The sequence below is a fragment of the Passer domesticus genome, chromosome 9 (assembly GCF_036417665.1).
Source record: "Passer domesticus isolate bPasDom1 chromosome 9, bPasDom1.hap1, whole genome shotgun sequence".
In the NCBI taxonomy this organism is placed as follows: domain Eukaryota; kingdom Metazoa; phylum Chordata; class Aves; order Passeriformes; family Passeridae; genus Passer; species Passer domesticus.
In genome coordinates, this window is record NC_087482.1 from 27,408,487 (window position 1) to 27,428,606 (window position 20,120).

Here is a 20,120-nt window from a genome sequence, read left to right on the forward strand (position 1 = left end):
ATTGCAATGGACATGGGTGCTTTTTGAATTTCTTCTTCAGCACTTTTACTGCTTTAGGAAATCAGATTTGCCCTTGTGCTTTTGGAGCAGGGAACATTGAAACCACACAGTGGCACAGCATCTTTCAGGCAGCCCTTCCCGGGGGAAGATTGTTCCCCACAAACAGGGAGAGAATTTGGGATAGCAGCGAGCTCCCCCGTGTGCTGACACTGGGTGTGAAGGGAGCTGGCAGCAGGGGAAGAGCTCCAAGGCATGGAAAAGCAGGGAAAAGGGTCCAGGAGATCCAGGAGAACCTCCTGAGACTGGCAAGGTGGATTTCTCTCAGCTTTCCCAGCGTCCAGAGGAACCTCCTCATTCACAGTGGGTAAGGTGGGGCTGCACAGTGCCAAAATCCTGTGCTGAGGGCTGGAGTTGTAGGGAAGCTTTGACCCCTGAGCCCAGGGATTTTGGGTGATGCTGTGCTGTGTGTGCTCCTCCAGTTTTAACAAAAAGAAGGTTACTTCGATGACTATTTTGAAACATGAGATCCTTGCATGAACAGGAGGAGCTTAAAGGCTGCAGAAGTTCACCTTGGGCCACAGAGATCCATCGGTACTGGATCCACTCAGAGCTGAAGTTTATCCTTGGAAATGAGAGAGGCTGGAAAAAAAAGATGCTGCAGCAGCCTCAAGCCCAGTCTGAGAAGCCCCATTCTGTGTTTTAGGGTCACAGAAGAGTGGGAAGGGGCACAGAAAAGAGGCACTGGGAGAGACTCCTGAGCTGTCCCCAGATAAAAGTGAATTTCAGGGCTCTGGTGAGAATCAAACCCAACAACCATCCACAGCTCCTCTCCTTGCTCCTCGTGGTGCTGCTGCTGCCCTCAAACACCCACAGGAGCTTTGGGGGCTGCTCTGAGCTCTGAAAAGTCTCTGTTAGAAGCTGAAAGACCCTGGAGGGGGATTTTGAAGCAGCTGAACACAAGTTTGCTCTGCTGGCAGCTCAAGTCCATCCCCACATTCCAAAGCTGGAAATGTGTCTGTGTGTGAGGGTTGCTTATTTTTTTTTTCTATGGACAAATCAAGAAAAGTTGAAAATGAGCTGCTCTGGCTTTGGATTTTTCCATAATTTCTCTTGGTGCTTCTCCTTGTTTAAAGATTTTGACACACATGGTCCTTATTGAAAATAAACCATGGCAGGGATTTCAGGGGAGAGGGGCAGAATTCCTGCAAGTTAAACATGGAGAAAAGCCAACCCCCTCTGCTTAACTGGGTATGATTTAAAGGTCAGAGAAATCAAACAGAAAAGTCAAGTGGAGACAGGGAATAATAACAAAAAAAAGTAGAGAGCAAACACCCATCACATTGGGGAAAGGAAGGGAGACCAAGGAAGAGCCTCCAAAAAAAAAAGATATTTTAGATTCAGCTTAAATAAACAATCAGAGAGTAAAAATAGATTTAAAAAAAGATAAAACAATAATAAAAAACCTAACAAAGGATGTTATCTATGCTAGTAATTACAGCTTTAGGACAGAAGAGAGGTCCAGCCTGGGCTGCCCTGTTGGTGTCTGTGGCAGTTTTCCCTGCTCTGTGGCCATGGGGTCACTGCTGCCCTCGCTCTCTTTTGGAAAAGGATGGGCTTTGCTCTAGGATGGAATGAGGAGAATCCCTGCAGTTTCCAAAATAACCCCTGTGGGACCAAAAAGCTGCTTCTCACAGAAGTCTACCAAGAACAGACAGGCCCCTCCATCGTGGTGGGCTCAGGATTACTTTAAACCCCAAATATTTTTTTCTTCTTGAGGGGAGGGACCATGGAGTGTCAGAATTCCCAAAACCACTGGCAGATTGTGAGATGATCAGGAGATCATCTGGCAGGAGGTAATCAAAAGTTAGGGAAAGCATCATTTTGTTGTGTGAATGAAGAGAAAAAGAGGATATTCATGTTGTTATGTTTAAGAGAAATGTGGGAAAGTATCTGCTAATTAAAATAATTGTTTTGTTTTTCAGTTTTACCAGTTCTTTGTGGCCTTCTGAATTAAAAAATCAGCACTAAGGCTAAAGCAGTACAGACAACTGAGATTATCCAAATCCTCCTGGGCCTGAAGCCTGACTCCGTCAGGGGCTTTTCCCTTTGGGATTCTCTTCTAACCATTCTCTTCTAAAATTTGTGAGCATATTGTTATCTTACCAAGCTTTGTTGGCTTTTATGCAGAAATAATTTCTTTTTCCAGGTACACTGCTGGTGATAGACATTCAATATAGAGTACTCAGAAATTAAAAAAAAAAATTAAAAAATCACAGTGCACCCAGAAAACTTTAATTTGGACAAATTTTTGTTGATGTCAGTGCAAATTTTGACCAAACAACCCTAAACCTTTAAATCTGACCTTTAGTGTATTTTCCTATAATCTTAAGGCCATCAGATCCCTTCAGAAGGGCACCCTTCGTTATTTTTTGGCACACTGAACCAAACTGAGCAGGATAACCATTATCAGTGTTCTGATTAAATCACTCTTCTTTTATGAATACATTCACAGCTAAAATCCCAGAGTTTGTGCAGATTTATCCCCAGTTATTTACCTGGGACCTCTGTGCAGGGGAGACTCAAGCCCAGCTCTGAGCAGCTCCCTTGGCTCTCACTCCATCTGCTGGTGCAGGGCTCAGGAAGGATTTTAAACCAATTATTTTCCCTTTCACCATCACTTTGTCAGTACAATTCCTGCTCAGTTATTTGTGTGTTGTGTCCTTATCAATGTGAAAGGTTTTAGGGTTTATTTTCCAGCATGAACTTTGTGGTTTTGATACACTGCAATACCTGCATGTGGAGTTCAAATGCTTAAAATAATCAAACTTTAAATGAAATGGGGGCTGTTTTAAATACATGAACATCCCTCATGCAGCAGTTCCAGCTGAGTGCTGCCTCTCCTGTGGCCTCTGTCCCTCACATGCAGAACCTGCCCCGAGCTGGGGTCGTGTTCAAAGGTGGACAAAATAACCTCAGTGTAGGGAAAAAAACCCCATCATTTTATACTTGTGATAAATGAATTTTACTGGAGCAACTGTGCCCTAAATATGGCCTTTTATAAGGCTGTGGTGAGCTCAGGCTCCTACTTGTTGATTTTCTGCTGCTTTTCTTGATTCCCTGTGTTTATATTGGGATCTAAAAGAGTAACAGCTGTTCTTTTATTTTCACTAACATAAAAAAACTAAGAAAAAACCCCTTTTGATCAAAACCCCTTTAAAACCCCTTTTAATCAAAATAAGCATACAAAGATAAACATTTCATGTGTATATATACACACACATAAATATATATATACACACATAGTTATATATGTGCACATTACTGTAGCCTATTAAAATATATTCCATATTATAATAATAAAAAAAAATGCATTTCAGTAACATAATGAAAAATTTTCAAGTATGGAGCATTTCTACTTTGTAAAATCTATAGAAAAGTAGATTTTTAATGTGATGCAGCTTATGGAATAGGACGTAATGCATTGTAATAATAAATAATAGATAAATCCCCAAGTCGTTTATTCCAGAAGAGAAGCCACAAGGTGTCGCTGGGATGCAAATAACCAAAATGCTGCAGTAAGGGGGCACCACCTCCAGCAAAAACGACAGTTTTCAGAATGGCTTTTGACTGAAATAACCTTTGGAACGTGTTGCGTTTCAGGCTGTGTGATTTCTGGGCCCCGGCAATATTTTTCCTTGCTCTTTGTGAGCCTTGATGCCAATGGTTTAGATTCTCTACCGATATATTTAGGAAGGCATCCGCAAGAACCCTGTAAGTATTTTAACAAGAAATGTAATTTATCTTACCAAGGACTATGATTTAAAAGGACTTTTACGGACAGTGGGCTAATGCTGAATTCTCCATTCCCAAACAACTCCATGAGGGATCCCTCCCAATTAAGTGGTTCCTTCAGCTAAGATCAAGCCAAATAACTGCATTTTCTGGTCATCATAACGACTTCAGTGACTGGAAGCAAATTGCTGCTCATCATAAGTATTTTCCTTTAAAATATTCCACTAAAGCCAAGAGATGGAAGTGAAAGAACTGTGGCTAATCCTATGGAAATCCAGGAACAGGGAGTTTGCTGATGGATTGATTTTCTCTCTGGAATTCACACATTTGTTATTTACACTATGTCCACGTGTGGTTCAATTGTCTCTCTGGCCATGGAACAATAAAACTGGATAAGCTACAGCATGGAAAGTGCCAGGGCATGGAGAATACACTGAGATTATAATTGGTTTATTAGCACTGTGCCACTCCTTTCTTTGACACCAAACGGAACCAGGATGGAGCTGGGAATGCCCTGCTCTCTGTGATGTCATCAGGTCATGGATATTTTGCCTCTGGAGCACAAAATCCTTCCTTCTTTCTTTCCATTAAGAAAGTAAATCCCTTGTTCTTTCATGGGTAATGCAACAGGACTGAACGAACATTTCCCTAACAGGATTTCCCTCAGCTTCAGCTGCTCGCATGTCCATAAACATTTGCATTTTATGGTGATTCTCATGGACAATGTCATTTTCTCTGCAGAATTTCCTCCAGCACAATTCACCTCAGGACCTGAAGTGCATCTCTGAGTGGGTGTTAGACCATTTTTATTGTTTTATAATGTTACACAAATGTAATGGTCAAGGAAAGAGCCTGCTCCTGCAAATCCAGAGCAGAGTCACTGGGTACTTTAACCTATTTTCTTGATTTTTAGGGAAAATTTGAAAGCGGCTTCTCTAAAAATCTGTCAAAAGTAGTCAAAGAAGTTAGAAAATATTTTTGTTGCCTGCAAGTAGAGCAGGTTTGTTTATGGAAAACTCTTAAAATCGCATTCCTAGATAAAGTTCCATTTTCAGCATGATGTGGGGTAAAACAAATGATCATGATTTAAATAATAAAAACAACTTCATTTTTGATAGATTTTTTTTACCATAACTGGTAGAATTCCTGGGAGTCCAAGTCTACTCCTGCCCAAATTCTCTGCCCTCTGTGCACCAGCAGAAACTGCTATAGACTCTGGGCGAGAGTTTGCAGATAAATAAACAAATAACATAGAAAACCTGTATTGAAGAAATCTCCCCATTCAGATATCTCCATTTTAATGGGTTTAACAATCCCAGGCCCTGCCCCTGGGAGGTTTCCCTCTGGAATTTGCTCCCTCTGGCACTGGGACAGGGAGAGCTCTGCCAGCCTTCAGAGCACTGCAGGGCCAACCATCCCCACCAGGACTTGGCTGCCCAGTGCCAAACAAAGGCTGATTTTCTCAATCATTGATTTGTTTCCTGATGGATGCTTAATTGGAGTGGGGCTGACCACTGTGGGCATTTATAAATTGAGGCATGTTTTTATGTACAATCCATCCAGTCTGGACTAAAATAGAAACACTTCTGAAACCCCCAGATAGCAAAGAAATCCAGAACATGGCACACCTGGAGCTGCCTTGTTGAGCATAGGCTGCTCATTTAAAAGTTCTCGTTTAAAAGCAGAAGCAGCAAAACTCAGGAATTACTCTTTGATATCTCCAGTACTTTGGTTTCTACATGTGCCCAGAGTAGATTTGGGATAAATTAGTGGCTTTGCATTTTGTGTCACCTGTAGAAATGGGCAGTGTCCCCCTGCCCTGCAGATGAGCTGGCTGTTTCTCAAGAATGGGAAATAATTTCTTACATTAGGAAAGACTGCTCAAAAGTGAAAGGGGCAGCTTTGTTTTAACAGACTGATTTTACTCTTAGCAGAACCCAGCTAAAAATTACCTGTGCATGAGGAGTTATCTGCTTTAAATTCTACAAATGTGTTTCATGGTTTTCCCCTAAAACTGGGAAGATTTATGGGTATTTGCAAATGGAATCTTCAGGATAAAATCAGGTCCCCTTTTCCTGCCCTAAACTGGTACAACAAGGCCAATTTTAAGGGTCTGATTAACTGAGAGGAAAACCAACAGATACTGCAAATATTCTAAAGAAATATCTCTGTTTTTCACAGCATTTTTTTTCTCAAGTGCAGTCCATAATGTAAGCATAGGCTAAGAAAAAGAAGATTAATGTGGAATAACATCTTGTTGCCATCAGCAAGGGCTGAATCCTTCAGGAACAGCCTAAACTAAAGAGAACCAACCAGAAGTCCACCATCTCAGAATATTATCGCTGCATTCATCCAAAATTCTGCTTTAAGACCTAAACCCCTTTCCATGGACATGATGAGTGACAGCATGACTGAGGAATTTAGGAACCTTCTAAAAATGCTCCTTGGATCCCGCTTCATTCTGGACTCAGGTGGGCAGGTTTTCTTTGGAATGATTGGAAATTTTATTTACATCCAACCAACAGCCATCTCCTTTGGATGACATCAGTAACAGTGAACCCTCCTCCTTCCCTGCCTCCTCTGGAATCCAGGACAACCTACCCAAAACCTTACATTTTCCCCCCAAAATGTGAAATATAAACTGTGAATCTATTCATGTGACAGCCATGTCTGTTATTACTTTAAATTTTGATTTCTGTTGACTTGTATTGACAGAATAACTCTAAATTTACCTCTTTGCTTCATTTTAATATCTGGATAATCTGTTGCTCCTAAAAGGAACTATTTTGGCAAAAGGTGATTTATTTTTTCCCCTTCTACTTTCTCTCTCAGTGTCCTTTACAATGGACTTGAGTCATGTTGGATGGAAACTTCTCCATTGTATGTGGTTCTGTGGCTGAAACAATTTTGTGCTTAGTTTCAAGTGGCTGCAACATAAATAGAAGCCACACCACTTATTTTTTCATGTGGGATAGGATATTTTTATATCTTAAAGCATGATGAGGTATTTGAAGAACAAATTAGTCACTCTGCCTCAAGAACTGGTCTGTCTGAGGTAGGCCACAAAATTGTTCTCAAATTGTTTACCTGGTGTGGAGCCTGCTGGGAGCAAAAATAGATCCTTGATTTAGGCTTGGTATTTAGCTATTTAGGCTTGGTAGTTCCTGGCTTACAGTTTGGCTGGTTCTGGTGTTCAGCTGATGCCTGTGGAGTGAGGAGGTCCAGGGCAGCACCAAAACCCTTCACAGGTCATGGGCAGGGTGGATTTGAGTCTATTTCACCCACAGCTTCTCTGCACAAACTCTTCTAGTTCCTTACCACCCCTGTTCTAAAGAACTGGTGTCTAATCTAAACATCTTTCAGTCTAAAGCCATCCCCCTGCCACTCACTCCTGATAAAAAAATGGGATTTATAGACCCCTCTTAAGTACAGACCCCTCAGATCAGCACTTGTTACTGGCTTCTGTTTAATTCCACCCAATTCCTTACCCATCCAACTCCACCCAGAAAATCCACACCTCTCCCAGATTTTCTGTTCTCAGAGCCTTTCACCAAAACACCACACTCCCCAGAGTTATTAAAAGGATCACTACAATAAACCCCCCATTTTTAAAGCATGGAAATGAAAACTCAAAGGTGGTTCCTCGAAGCCAGCTGGGCCAGGGGCAGAATTCTTCATCCACACACTTTAACTGTCAGGCCAGGCAAGATGAAAAAAATGAAACGTGCATCTATTTGTAACTTCTGGCCTGTGACTTCTACTATGCTGAACATATTTCAGAAGCTTCCTAGATTTCTAAGGTATTTTCATGAATTGCAGCACATTAAAAAATGTTATAACATCATTAATTTCTCACAAGAAAGAATTATTCAGTATTATTTTTGACATCCTCAGGATAAGGGTTTTCTATGACAGTGCTCCTTAGTATCTCCATGATATTTTATATATGGGACTGAAAGGAAGCAGTACAAAGCCTGGTAATTCCCTGAACCCACGGGCAGAAACACAGTGATACTTGCACTTCTTGATTACATCTGGAGACAATCTCTTTGAAATATAACAAACTGAGAAAATGTGTTGGTAAGTTCCCAAATCCTTGAGGTTCCACAGGTGTCCGAATTCTTAGAGGAAAACTTTGTGCTTAAAATGATAGACCAAGATGCTCTGTTTTAATTGAATTTAAATTTAATTTTATCCTACCTGAGGCTGCTGAGTGGCAGTGGGTCTCTGAGGAGATGGAATAGGAGTTTTGGACAACATTTGGTTCATTTTGCTTACGACTAACTCGGTGATGTGCTGCCTGTCTTCAGCCTGGTGCTCCCCAATCAGGGGCATGGCACAGTCCATCACCTGCAAAATGCAACAGGACGTCAGTGCTGGGAAGGAAACTGCTGTGTATTTACAGCAGTGCTTTTAGCAGGAGTACACAAGAATTACAGACATTATATGTGTTCCATCAGAAAATAAACAACAGAACAGCAACTTTGCAATGTGTTCCCCTCCCCATCTCCCACAAAATGGGAGGAGAAAGAACATTCCAGAAAAAGCTTCACTTCACACGTGGACACACACCTTGGGAACAGGGAGAGGAAGCACGGGGCTGATAAGCACAATGAGGTTCCTCAGGCTGTGCAGTGACCTGCAGGAATTTCAGCTGAGCTTCCCTCCCTTCCCTGCTTTTGGGCCTTACTCCACATTCAGGAGCTGAATTACCACAGGGAAATGCAGAGTTCAACTTCAGCTCCCTGTGGAGTTTTGCTAGGGAAATCTGGATCCTTATTGATTCATGAAAAGCTTTAAATAACACCTTGTTATTATTGATAACCTTTTTTAAAAGCAGTGTGGCTACAAAGAATAGGTAAGAATTTCTACAGAGAAAGCAGGATGCCAGGGAGACAGATAAAAATAGGCACATTTCCACTCTAAACATGACAGGTTAATAGTGCTCTGTGGTTATTTATCACACCCATTCTGATGAATAAAACTAATACTGAATTGTGCCACTTCAGTGGGTCCCAAGCACTTGTTATTTCTCCAGAATATTTATTATTTCTCCAGTGTATCCACTTCTGCCACATCTGTGTTTGTTTCAGGGGAAATAAAAGCCTAACATAACCCCAGCTATTATTCACAAGGGCACTGGGCATTCCTACTTAGAAAAATAATAGCATTTAATTTTCTTTTGAGAGACTGCAATGCTTTTTGCATGTGCATCAGGGTGTGTCCATGCCACCTGCAGTGCTGCACTCTGGTGTTTATTTTGTTTTCTGAGGGGTGCACAGGGATCAGTCTGAAGAGCAGGAACCCACCCCTCCTGAGCTGGAAGGGGTGGAGGCAGCAAAACCCTTCTCAATCCCCCAGCCTCCACAGAACATCTCCTTTATTAACAAAGAACAGAATTTTGCCTTCCTTCTTTTGGGTTTTCAAGGGTTTCTAGGAATTAGACACAGAAGTTGGGTGTTTAAAGGGATATTTGGATTTAAAAGAACCTTGCAGTAGTTGGGAATGATTTATTATTTATAAATAATATAAATCTTGAGCTTTTCAAACTATGGTAAGAGCTATAGAAATTCTTCCTGAGTGGCAAAGGAAGATTTTGTTCCAATAATGGGATTATCTTGAAGTCCCAAATAATTTCCATGATTCTTCTGTTTGTTCATTTACAAGATTCACTGGCATTGTGTGTTGGCAACCAAAATGCTGGCAATGCTTGTGCTGGGATTTTCAGATCTAGGAGGTCTCTGAGCTTCCTCACAGCCAAAAGGCTTGAAAATAACCCCAGAGTAAACAATGCAACAATAATTGAACTCCAGAACAAATGTTTCCTTAGAAATGAATGACTGGTTTTGACTCTAGGGCCACATCAACAGCAGTGAAGAGATGTTTAATAAGCACACTGAAAGGTTCCTTAAAGTTTACCATGTGTTTTAACAATCATAATTTAAAGTGGAACATGCCAATGTTTTCCATTATTTGAGAGAAGAGTTGATCACCCAATAAGAGTTGATATTTCTGAAGGGGTAAAATGTAGTCTTGCAGGTTTGTGTGCTCTTTAATATTAATTTCTGCTCACTTACTGCTATTAAAAAAATTGTATAAACACATTAAAGATCCACTTCCTTGTATCTTGAGCTGTTTCTTGTGAGAGGAATTTGCATGGTGCCTGGAGGGACCCAAAGTGCCAGGACTGTGAAGTGTTAATAATGACTGAATAGAGAATGTTTTGGTGTGAAGGGCATTGGAGGTTTGGTTCTCCACTGCAAACCATCTGATTTTCAGAGCAGGAGTGATGTTTGGGCTCTTAAAAAATCTGTTTTAATGAGAGCTATTTTTAAAAATGTGCACCATAGGGTGTAGATGAGCCCCCCTCTTACCCAACACCAGTTAAAAGTTTCCCAGGCAAAAAAAACCCCTCCTTTTGTTTACCATGCACTTACATTAAAACAATTATTTGGAATGACTGTGACATAAATTGCCTCCAATAAGGTCCTGCCAAAGGATTAGGCAGGATTAAGACATGGAGGATTGGGTTTGGGCTGAATTTCTGCTCTCAAGTACTTCTACAACTGCAAGTTCACACATCAGCTTCCTTTGGGAGGTACTACCATGATGTGTAGCAGAACTGGTGAGAAAAGTGAAAATAAGGAGCCTCGAGGTGTCAGATCTTCGTATCCATTCCAGCAGAGAAGTTGTTACACTCCTTGAATGAAGAATTTTCAGGCATAACCACAAATTGAGGCACATTCAAACAGGTTTGGCATTCAAACCAGAGCCATTTTCCCTTATCAGTCTCTTATCACTTGGACAGGTTTTGACCTTGTAAAAATCCTTGGGTTTGTTGCCACCGGGGCACAAATATTGTTGGCCAAAGATGTGGCAACAGAGCACCTCTGCCACTCCCTGGCAGAGCAGCTGAGATACAGGTGGATGCTTTATATGGCGATTTTTGGTGTATTTTCTTCTCCTTTCAGAGAATACAGTCAATTTTCATTCCTAGTACAAGATTTAATGACAACTGGTTTATATTTTGATTTTATATAAATGTATCTTAAGAATATTTTGGGCAGCACCAACAGCTTTTAAATCCTGTGAGTGACTACAGGAATGTCAGGCTGGCATTTCCCCCCCTCAGAAGATTTGACAAAGTTTAAACATGCACAAAGCTCCCTGTTTATAAATAGTCTATTTACAGCCTGTGCTAGATTTAAAATCCCATTTAAACCCAGCCAGTTTTTAGTTCAGCATATAGTTCAGCTATTTAAAATACTGGAGTTTCCCACTAAGAGGATTTCACAGGAAAAAAAAAGGACATCTGTAATTTATAAAATCAAATACATTCCTTTTGCAGATGCCAGTAAAAACATGGGTCACTATGAATTACAGTCATTTAATTCATATCACTGCGAACTTGCATTTTTATATCAATGCACTTTCATTTCAGTAGCCAGTTCTTTGGGATGAATTTCTCTTATCACCCAGGGACTGACTGTAAATATTAGTGGGAAAGGTGAACAGCTGAAATTTGGGGTGGAAGACTGAGACTGGCACAAAGAAGACAAATTCTGTAATTAGGAAGGAAAATGGAGTGGGATTTCTAAAGCAGCCAGAGCATTTATAAGATATCAGTAATTGCAAAGGGATCATGGTGTTTGAGGGAGAAGTTCCCACTGCCACTGCCCACACCCAGCTCTGCTGCTCACCCCCAAGGATTGGGATGTGCTGGGCAGAGATTTGGGAAGGGCTGGGAAAGGCAGAGCTGGGGAGGTTAAAGGAAGGGCAAAAGGTAAAGAATCCTGTGGATAAAGTGGGAAAAGGCATTTCCCAGGATGCTGAAATACAAGAGGAGCATGATGGAGCAGCCAGGGGGCTGTCAGTGCCCAGGGAGTCTGGCAGGATAGATGGATCTCCTGAGGGAAAAGCCCAGGAACTCCAGGAGAAAACAGGATCAATGGTAAGTACAGAGGAAGGGGGAATTGGATCAGGGTGATTTTGAAGGTCCATGCTTGGCAGAATGAGAGCTGGGCAAAACCATTCCCTTTGGTGTGTGAATACAGCAAGGTTCCAGAGCAGAAATTATTGAGAGACTTCTGAGTTTATCAGCAATTACAGCTGGATTTACCTCCCTCCCTGAGCTGAGCACAGGAATTCATCCTGGGTGGAAGGACAGGAGAAGTAGCTGAGGTTCTGAAGGATTTGAGGCCAAGAGCAGAACTTTCCAAACAATTGTGCACAAGCACTGTTTCTTCGTTTCCTCTGTTGGTTTTCAGTGAAAGTTTTCTTCTTGAAATGCTTTCTAAGACAAAAATACCACTTGGGAGCTAATTTTAATTTAGCTCAGGATGAAATGAAGCAAGTGGGAAAGACACCTGCAGCAGCCCATTTAATCTAAAACAAAATTTGGGAGACTTCTGGGAGGCCACTCTACAGGATTCTCTTACATTTGTTCTCTTTTACTGCTCTCATCACCTCACTCTGAGCTTTTATTTAGTTTCCCAGATCTTTGCTTTTCCAAGAATGAAACAGGAAAGATAATATTCAGTGGGATCAGAAATATAAACAATGCTCTGCTCTTTCTAGCACTGAAAGCTCAGAAGTGTTAATTTAAAAAGGGAAAAAGTCCTCATATTTAAAAAGTTAAAAGTTTAATGGGCCTTGATTTGATGTCTCATCAGTAAGAAGAGGGGACGCAGTTAAATACCATGTTGCAGTTAAATAGCATGTGTTAATAAAAATCCTGCTTCTACAGCTTGTCTGATGCTTGGCAGCTGAGAATTCCCATTGAGGGGGAAAGAACAGACACCAAATGAAGAGATGAGGCTGTTACACAGAATCATAACTTGGCCCTCATCCTGATCAACCTGACAGCCCCTCTGCTTAGCTGAGCCATCCTTCAATTAGTTCATTCCTCCCTAGGAGGAGTTGGGAGCCAGTTCCTTGGAGTAGGACAGGAAGGACCACTGTGTTCCTCTGGAGGAGGCAGTTTTTTCCAGGGAACCACATTTAGAAAATCTGTTCTGTTAAAAGGCAAAGTTACCTCTTACATCCCCCACCTCAACATCTGCAAAGAGCCCGAACCTCCACAGAACAACACAGGTGGTTTTGTGTTTGAATAATGACATCACTTCTGTATTTTGTCCTCTTCAGCAAAACTAGTCTGGATATCTGGAGAAAACTTGGGTAGAATGCTCCCCTAATTCCCATTCCCCCCAGGGTGGGTGACACACACCTGTGCCTTCCTCCTGGAGGTGACACTGGCTGAATGTGCCAAGTGAAAATCAGGAAGAACAAATCTGCCAGCGTTATTTCACTCATTAGGGAATCTGTGTGCTCCTTGTCAGGTGATCTCTGCAGGATTAAGGTGTCAATGGTACCCAAACCCTCGGTTTTTTCCTTGTTTTTTCCTCGCTTTTTCCTCGTTTTAGGTGTGGCATCCCCATGGAAACACGAGGCCACAGCTCCCAGGATGGAGCCGCAGCCCAGGATTTCTGGACTGTCTGTCCTGCTCAGCTCCCTTGAGTGCACCATGCACGTGCCAGCCTTAATAACATTTATTTTCCCATGCTGAAAGGACACAAAAGGAGAAAATTCTCCCAAGCTTGGTGCAGACAGTTTTCCATTCCTCATTGTAAAAATTGCAGTTTAAGTACTGTTGATATGTCCTAATTTTTCCAGATGTTCTGGTGGATGTGATCTTTGCAAACAGCCCCACATTTCAATGTCTTTTACAGATTCTAAATGTCCTTGCTGATGAAGCATGCCCATCTCCAGGACAATTCAGCTGATTCCAGACAACAGCAGGAATTATCACACTTTCACACTTCCATCCACTTTTTTTTTTTTTTTTTTTTTTTTTTTTTTTTTTTTTAATTGCAAGGTCTATTCTGCACCCTGATGAAAATGCTCTGTAAAGCCAGCTCCCAATGGATCCTGCAGCTCTGAGAATTCTGGGCTTTAGAAATGATGGCTGTCTGTGGCATGGAAAATCAGGGCATTTGTTGAGCAGCAGGAAGTGAGGCAGTCTCAGTCCATTACAGAATTTGCAGTGGTTATTTCATTTTTAAAAAGCTTACCCTTTTTGCTTTATCAACTTTTTTTGGAGTGAGGAGATTCTGGAATCCTTGCCCACCTACTGAATAAAATTCTAGGAAAGTGGAAGATACTGAAGAAATTGTAATAGGAAAGTGATGATAACTTGTTTTATGGCTACACAAAGTGATATTTCTCCATTAAAAAAACTCAAAGTGAATGAAAAACTTCAACTTTTCAAAATTACCTACAGCAGAAACTGATTCGTGAGGATTCAGATCTTCAGGGCAATATTTAGCTAGAAAAAAAAAGTAAGTTGTTTCCACTACAACCTTAATCTCCCTTTCCAGGGCAAGGTATAATTTTGTTGGGGTTCCCTTGGGATGGTGCTATCTATAAACCTTCCTGGAAAAGCTGCTAGGGCTGCTCAGGAAAGAAATCATCAGGGTTAGCAAAATGTGCCATCCACATTTGGCTTTGTTTTGCAGTTTGTGTACATTTCCTCCAACACCAAAAGACATTCCCATCCATAGGGTTACATTTTCCAGCAAGTTCTGCCACTAATTTGGACCTGTGGCTTTGTATCATGATTGAAACAGTGCTCAAAAATACACAGCCTTGCCTGAAACACAAATAAGCCAATGCCCAGCTATCAGAAAGGTTCTTTCCCTGGCTGTTTGTAATAGCTAAAGGCAGATATTGAAAAAAAAGCAGGATTTCTTACCTCAAAAATATAATCTTTTCCATCCTTCCCATGTACAGCTTTAACAGCACAGATGTCCAAGCCACCAAATATTTCAGAACAGGTGTCAACCCAAAGCTTGTACCTGTTTCACAAAAATAATTTGTTCTGTGAGTGTCTCATCAGGCTCTTGATTTTCTAGAGGCTCACCTAATAATGTATGTAATATTACATTCACCCTAAATTCAGAATTTTCACTACATTGGATGGGTCTGGTTCCTATATCAAGAAAATGAGGGACAGGCTCCATCTTAGATCGTGGCCTATCTGTTTCCTAAAGGAGCCAGGCTTTATTCCTACAGCACTGAGCAAAAGGAGAAAGAAACCCAGGCAGGAAAACCCTTCAGGTGATGCAGAAGGACCAAAAATATGACATTATATGGGTTGTGGAGCATGCAGACAAGGGTTATGTTCTTCATGTAGGGTTACAGACAACTACAGCACAACTCAAGTGGAATTTAGATGATTCCAAGGAATTCTACAACTCCTAATAAGGCAATTTCATACAGAGTTGAGCACAAAAATTCTTCAGTTTATTTTGTAATATCATGGTGAGAGACTGAGGATGGACTCTTTACCCATCCTACAAGCAGCAGTATGATTTATGTTCCTTTTTTCTCCATGAATAAAGAGATTATCTGACCAACAACGGGGTGGGGAAGGATTTATTTAGAAGAAGAGTGAGGTAATTCCTGTGAATCCTGCAGCACAAGCTCTGAGAGCCCAAAGGCAAGGGCTGAATCCCAGGACAGCAAAGGTACTGGGAATGTTCAGTGACTCCCAGCAGTGCTGGGCAGGGAGGAAATGATCCTGGAATGATGCAGGGTGATGTCACCAACTGAAGGGCATGATTTGCTAAAAAAACCCCATTTTTGAAGCATTAGTTTATCATGAATTTTCCTCTTGGCTCACTCTTGAGTCTAAAGCAGAGCTATTTCCTCTTCCTGCCCCTCTCCTGCTCCAGCCCTGGAGCCCTGATGATGGATTTGCCACCTCATAGTATTTTCCACTGAAAAAAACCCCTACTGTAATAAACAAAGCATTTGATTTCGTTGTGGGATCAAAGGAAATTCCTTGCTGGGCTGAGAGTCTGATTCACATATAAATATCTTCAGTAACAGCATCCTTTCCAAGTAAACTTATTAAGTCACATTCTTTATATTTTCTTATATCAAATCTGTTCCAATGGAAAAGTTTTTCTTTTAAGCAGAATACAAAGAAATTGATTTGAAAAGATCCTGATGGTAATATCTTAGCAATGAAAATAATTTTTTTTCCTGTGAGAAACATGTTTTTTGTCCAATATAAGAGGGTTTTTTGGATGCCTGACAATTTCAACATCTGTAGATGCACTGGCTGACTGGACTTTTTGCATGCACTTGCTTATAAATAACTTTTTTTCTTTTGGCTGTAAAATATTGTGTATCTTAGAAAGTCACAAGGACAACAAAACTTGTCTTGAACAGTAAATATCTGGACTTGAAATGGAAACAAAACTGAGGACATTTTCTCTAAAACACTGCAACATCAATCAGATTTATGAAAGTATATTTAATAGCCCATCTTCTGCCAACAAACACAGAGCTGGAAAAATCCATTTGGAAAGAGAGGTTTTGGAGGGAGCAGCCTGGAGTGTTTGAAACCCAAGGCTTGCACAGTAGGTTTGACAAAAGGTCACGGGGCCTCTTTTCCCAGAGCCAGTGGGAACAGCAGCAACAAAGGAGAGAGGATAAAGGGTAAAGGTAAAGGATAAAGATCCAGGACTGCTCCCAGTGGGCAATAGCAGGTGTGCCAGGTGAGGTGGGCACAGCTGGCACAGCTGTCTGGGCAGCAGGAGCTCTGGAACAGGGGTAAATGAGGAATTGTGACCCTGAATGTGCTGCCTCTCCCTGTCCCTTCCTGCCACTCTCTTCTTTCTTCTCTGAATTTCTCCTCTGAAATTTGTGTTCAGCCAACAATGCCCACCAGACAGTGCTTTCAAGGCACTTCCTCCCCATCCATGGGTGTATTAAACCCAAAATTCAGCAGATCTGATGGGTTTTGCTGTGCTGTGAACCTGCTGCAGCCCTTCAGAAAAGGCTTTTTTCCCCTTGTGCCCTGCTCTGCTGTGAGCACCCCACAGGAGCAGGGCTGTACCCCCCCTTTCCTCAGGGAGCACACCCACCTTTCCCGTGCTTTTGGCCCCACCAGCACGAAGGAAGTTTGGTTTTGTTGGCCGGTGTGTTCATGGGGAAATCCCCATTCTGCTCTATTGACTGCCTCTGAAAAACAGGAGCAGAGCTCAGGGAGCATTTCCAGCATTTCCAGCAGGAGCAGGGCCAGGGGAGCATTTCCCATCCTCTGGCACTGCTTTCCTGGGGGCACAAGTGGAGTTTGTGTGTTGCACACAGCCCACGGGCTGTAATTACACAGCCCAGAGCTCACTCTGCCTCCCCCTCCCAGGGAAGACTTAACCTCACTTTCTAGAGGGAGGTGGGAGGGAATGAGAAAGAGAAAATAATGTGGCTGCAGTCCATGCCCAGAGGGGAGATCAGTGAGGACACAGTCTAGACAGGGTTTGGACAGCAGGGAAATGGAATTCCTGTCTTTCTTTCTTGTTTTCACCTTTCCAGGGCAGGCAATGATTCTGTTCCTGTGTCTCCCTCAGCTCGTAAGAGGCACCAAGTTGTAGGTTCCAAGCTTTAAAAAAAAAAAACCCAAACAAACAATCCCACAAGCCAGGACTACTGTTGAACTTTAAAACACCTTTTAAATTCCACTTTCACTGCACAGACTTTATTTCAGCTTCCACTGGTGGCAGCCTTTGGAGGAGCTGAACAGCAGAAAATTCATAGCCATTCAAAAGCCTCTGAGATTTTGTTTTTCAAGAAAAAGAGGTTTATGGGTTGTGGAGCAAATGAGGGGGATTGAGAAAAGAGTTCTGAGCTTCAAAGTGCTGCTGCATGAATGTTTTCAACTGGACTGGAGGAATTATCCAGGATAAGAAGGGGAAAGAAAAGGAAAAGCACAGTAAACCAAAGTACAGAGCCGGAATGATGGCACAGGGGAAATAAAGCTTCAGTGTATCCCAGCAACAGGGGAAAAAGCCTCACAGTGCACTTCAGTGGAAATTTATAAAATGAAAAGTAAGGAGTTTGGGATTGAAAGTAGAAAAGAGAAATGGGATTTAAATAGGCAAAGTGCCGACTGGATTGCTTGGTTATGTAGGAGGATGGTAGGATGTAGAAGGAGGAAAGTTTAAACGAGGTGCGAGACTGGTGGGTAAGAGAGGGCAAATGAACCAGGAGAAATGACTGACAGGCTGAATCTGGGAAATTCAGTTTTCTGGAGGGAATTCCAGGCATTTTCTAGGAGCAGAGGTGGATGTAGGAACCCATGGGCTCATGTAACCCCCAAGGCTGTGAGTGTGGCTGGGTAACTCTGAAGCCACGTGGGACTCCTGGCTCTGCTCTTTCCCCTGACTGAGAGATTCCTTTCCCCCCAAATGAACACAATGCATGCACTTACTGTGACTTGTGTACCAACAATGGGATTCTTTAAAAATCCACTTCAAATCAAACTCTGTTAATTTTTAAATTACCTTTTACACGAGACTCCACTTACTTATCTGACATAGCAATTTGTTCCAGCATGGCAGAGCCCGTGTTTGTCTTCCAGTTCCCGGATATGGAAGTTCTCCTGAAAGGGGGAAAACATTACAAAGGCAGCCAGTGGTTTCACATTCCCATTATCAAATGCCTCTGCTTTTCCCATGAGTGCAGCAGCAGTGCTGACACCTTTTCCCCAGCTGGCAGCTTGTAACAGAACATCTGAACCACGAGGGGTTGGAAGAGCATTGTCAGGAATACATTTTCTACTGGAGGTACAAAGAATGGCTGGGAAATTTCTGTTCCCCATTTATTTGTTTAAGTTTTTTTTTTCTAAAAGCCCAGCCTGCTTTGATGAAGGGGCAGTGTTAGAAATGAGCTAGTGCCAGCTACAAAGGCACTGAATTATCTGTAACACACTGGCACTGCAAAGGTAAATGTCAAGAAGCTTCAGCTTCTCCTTTCAAACCCACCCCACTGTGTCCCAACACTCAAAAAGCAGCACATTTATGTTTCTAACACCTCTGAAGCGATTTCAGGTGTGTTTTGGAGCTGGATTTTGGTTTCTTCTCCAGTGTTCACTCTTTGCTATTTACTGATATAACCTAAACACTCTGTGTCAGTACACCTTCTTCTATTTAACCGCTAAGAAAGAATAAAAAAAGAAAACATGTAAAGTTTTTTTCCTCCTCAGACCTTAGGACTGCTCCCAGGGCTGGGAAGATTACTGCTTTGTGAAAGCTAAATGCTGTACTGGGAACAGGCCATGGACACAAGTTATGAAGTGTTTCCAGTTAGTAAAATCAAGGCAACATCTGCAATGCATTAAAAGTGTATCAGGCAGCAGCCAGAGCTTTCTCTCCTTTTTCCATTAAGTTAATTATGAGGGTCAGTGGCAATTGTGGGGGAATGTTGACTTTTCTCTGGGACCCTTATAAAATTTGCTAGATTTTAAAGCATAAAGTTCTTCTGTGATGGCATGTCCTGTGTTGTGGGAGAGAAGAGAGATGGGAAGGGAAGAGAAGAGAAGAGAAGAGAAGAGAAGAGAAGAGAAGAGAAGAGAAGAGAAGAGAAGAGAAGAGAAGAGAAGAGAAGAGAAGAGAAGAGAAGAGAAGAGAAGAGAAGAGAAGAGAAGAGAAGAGAAGAGAAGAGAAGAGAAGAGAAGAGAAGAGAAGAGAAGAGAAGAGAAGGTGCTTGTTGAGTGCTGTGTGTAAGGAAACTTTACCCAGCAGAGAGGTTGTGTTGTGATTTCTGCTCAGTTTTTAAGGTGGTGTTTATATATATGTACCTGCTTAAAAATGAATAATTTTAGGCTTATTACTACTCCATACAGACATTTGGCATCAGAAAGAAAATCCCACAAATCACAGTTCAATCCTCTGGCAGACTTCTCATGGGAATTCATCAGAATGCACTCTTTCAGGTGTCTTTTAGGAAGGAAGATGTGACCAAATGAGGGGAAATAGTTATCCTGAAGGCTTTTAGCCAGTATTTAGCTCCAGATGCTCAGCTGCAGTGATGGAATCCCAGCACCACTGACTAGAGAGGCAAAGATGGCCAGATTTAAGCCCTATTTTCCCTCCATACTGGGAAAAGCTCCTGCAGAGGTCTCCAAATGGATGTTTGGCTGGCTGCGAGGGTGCTGCAGGAGTCAGAGCAGGGCTGGGGAATGCTGTGGACACAGAATTCACTGATGGGATCATAGGAGATTGTGGATTTGACAACTGAACTCCAAAACGAGAGATCATGGTGAACAGATCCAAAAATATCCACCCAGACACCCTAAGCCCCAGAGATGATTTCTGTAATTATATATATATGAAACATGTAGGTTTCCCACCCTTCTTCACTTCTGATAATTGCCAGGAGCCTTTCACATCATTATTTCCTCCTCTTTAACCAAACACTGAACAATAAATAAAACAACTCCTACACCTTTAAGTGCTTTACACTTAGGCTTAACATGTTTGCAC

General features: G+C 41.9%; 1 protein-coding gene across 1 annotated transcript in view; it reads right to left on the reverse strand.

The window, feature by feature from the left end:
• Positions 1 to 20,120, reverse strand: part of SYN2 (synapsin II) — a 167,362-nt gene that overhangs the window by 14,416 nt on the left and 132,826 nt on the right. Inside the window, exons 8-10 of the mRNA XM_064432211.1 lie at positions 18,164 to 18,238; positions 14,543 to 14,645; positions 7,993 to 8,142 (exon numbers count right to left, since the gene is read on the reverse strand). Of these exons, the coding sequence (XP_064288281.1) occupies positions 7,993 to 8,142; positions 14,543 to 14,645; positions 18,164 to 18,238 (328 nt within the window). The remainder of the gene's footprint in view (positions 1 to 7,992; positions 8,143 to 14,542; positions 14,646 to 18,163; positions 18,239 to 20,120) is intronic.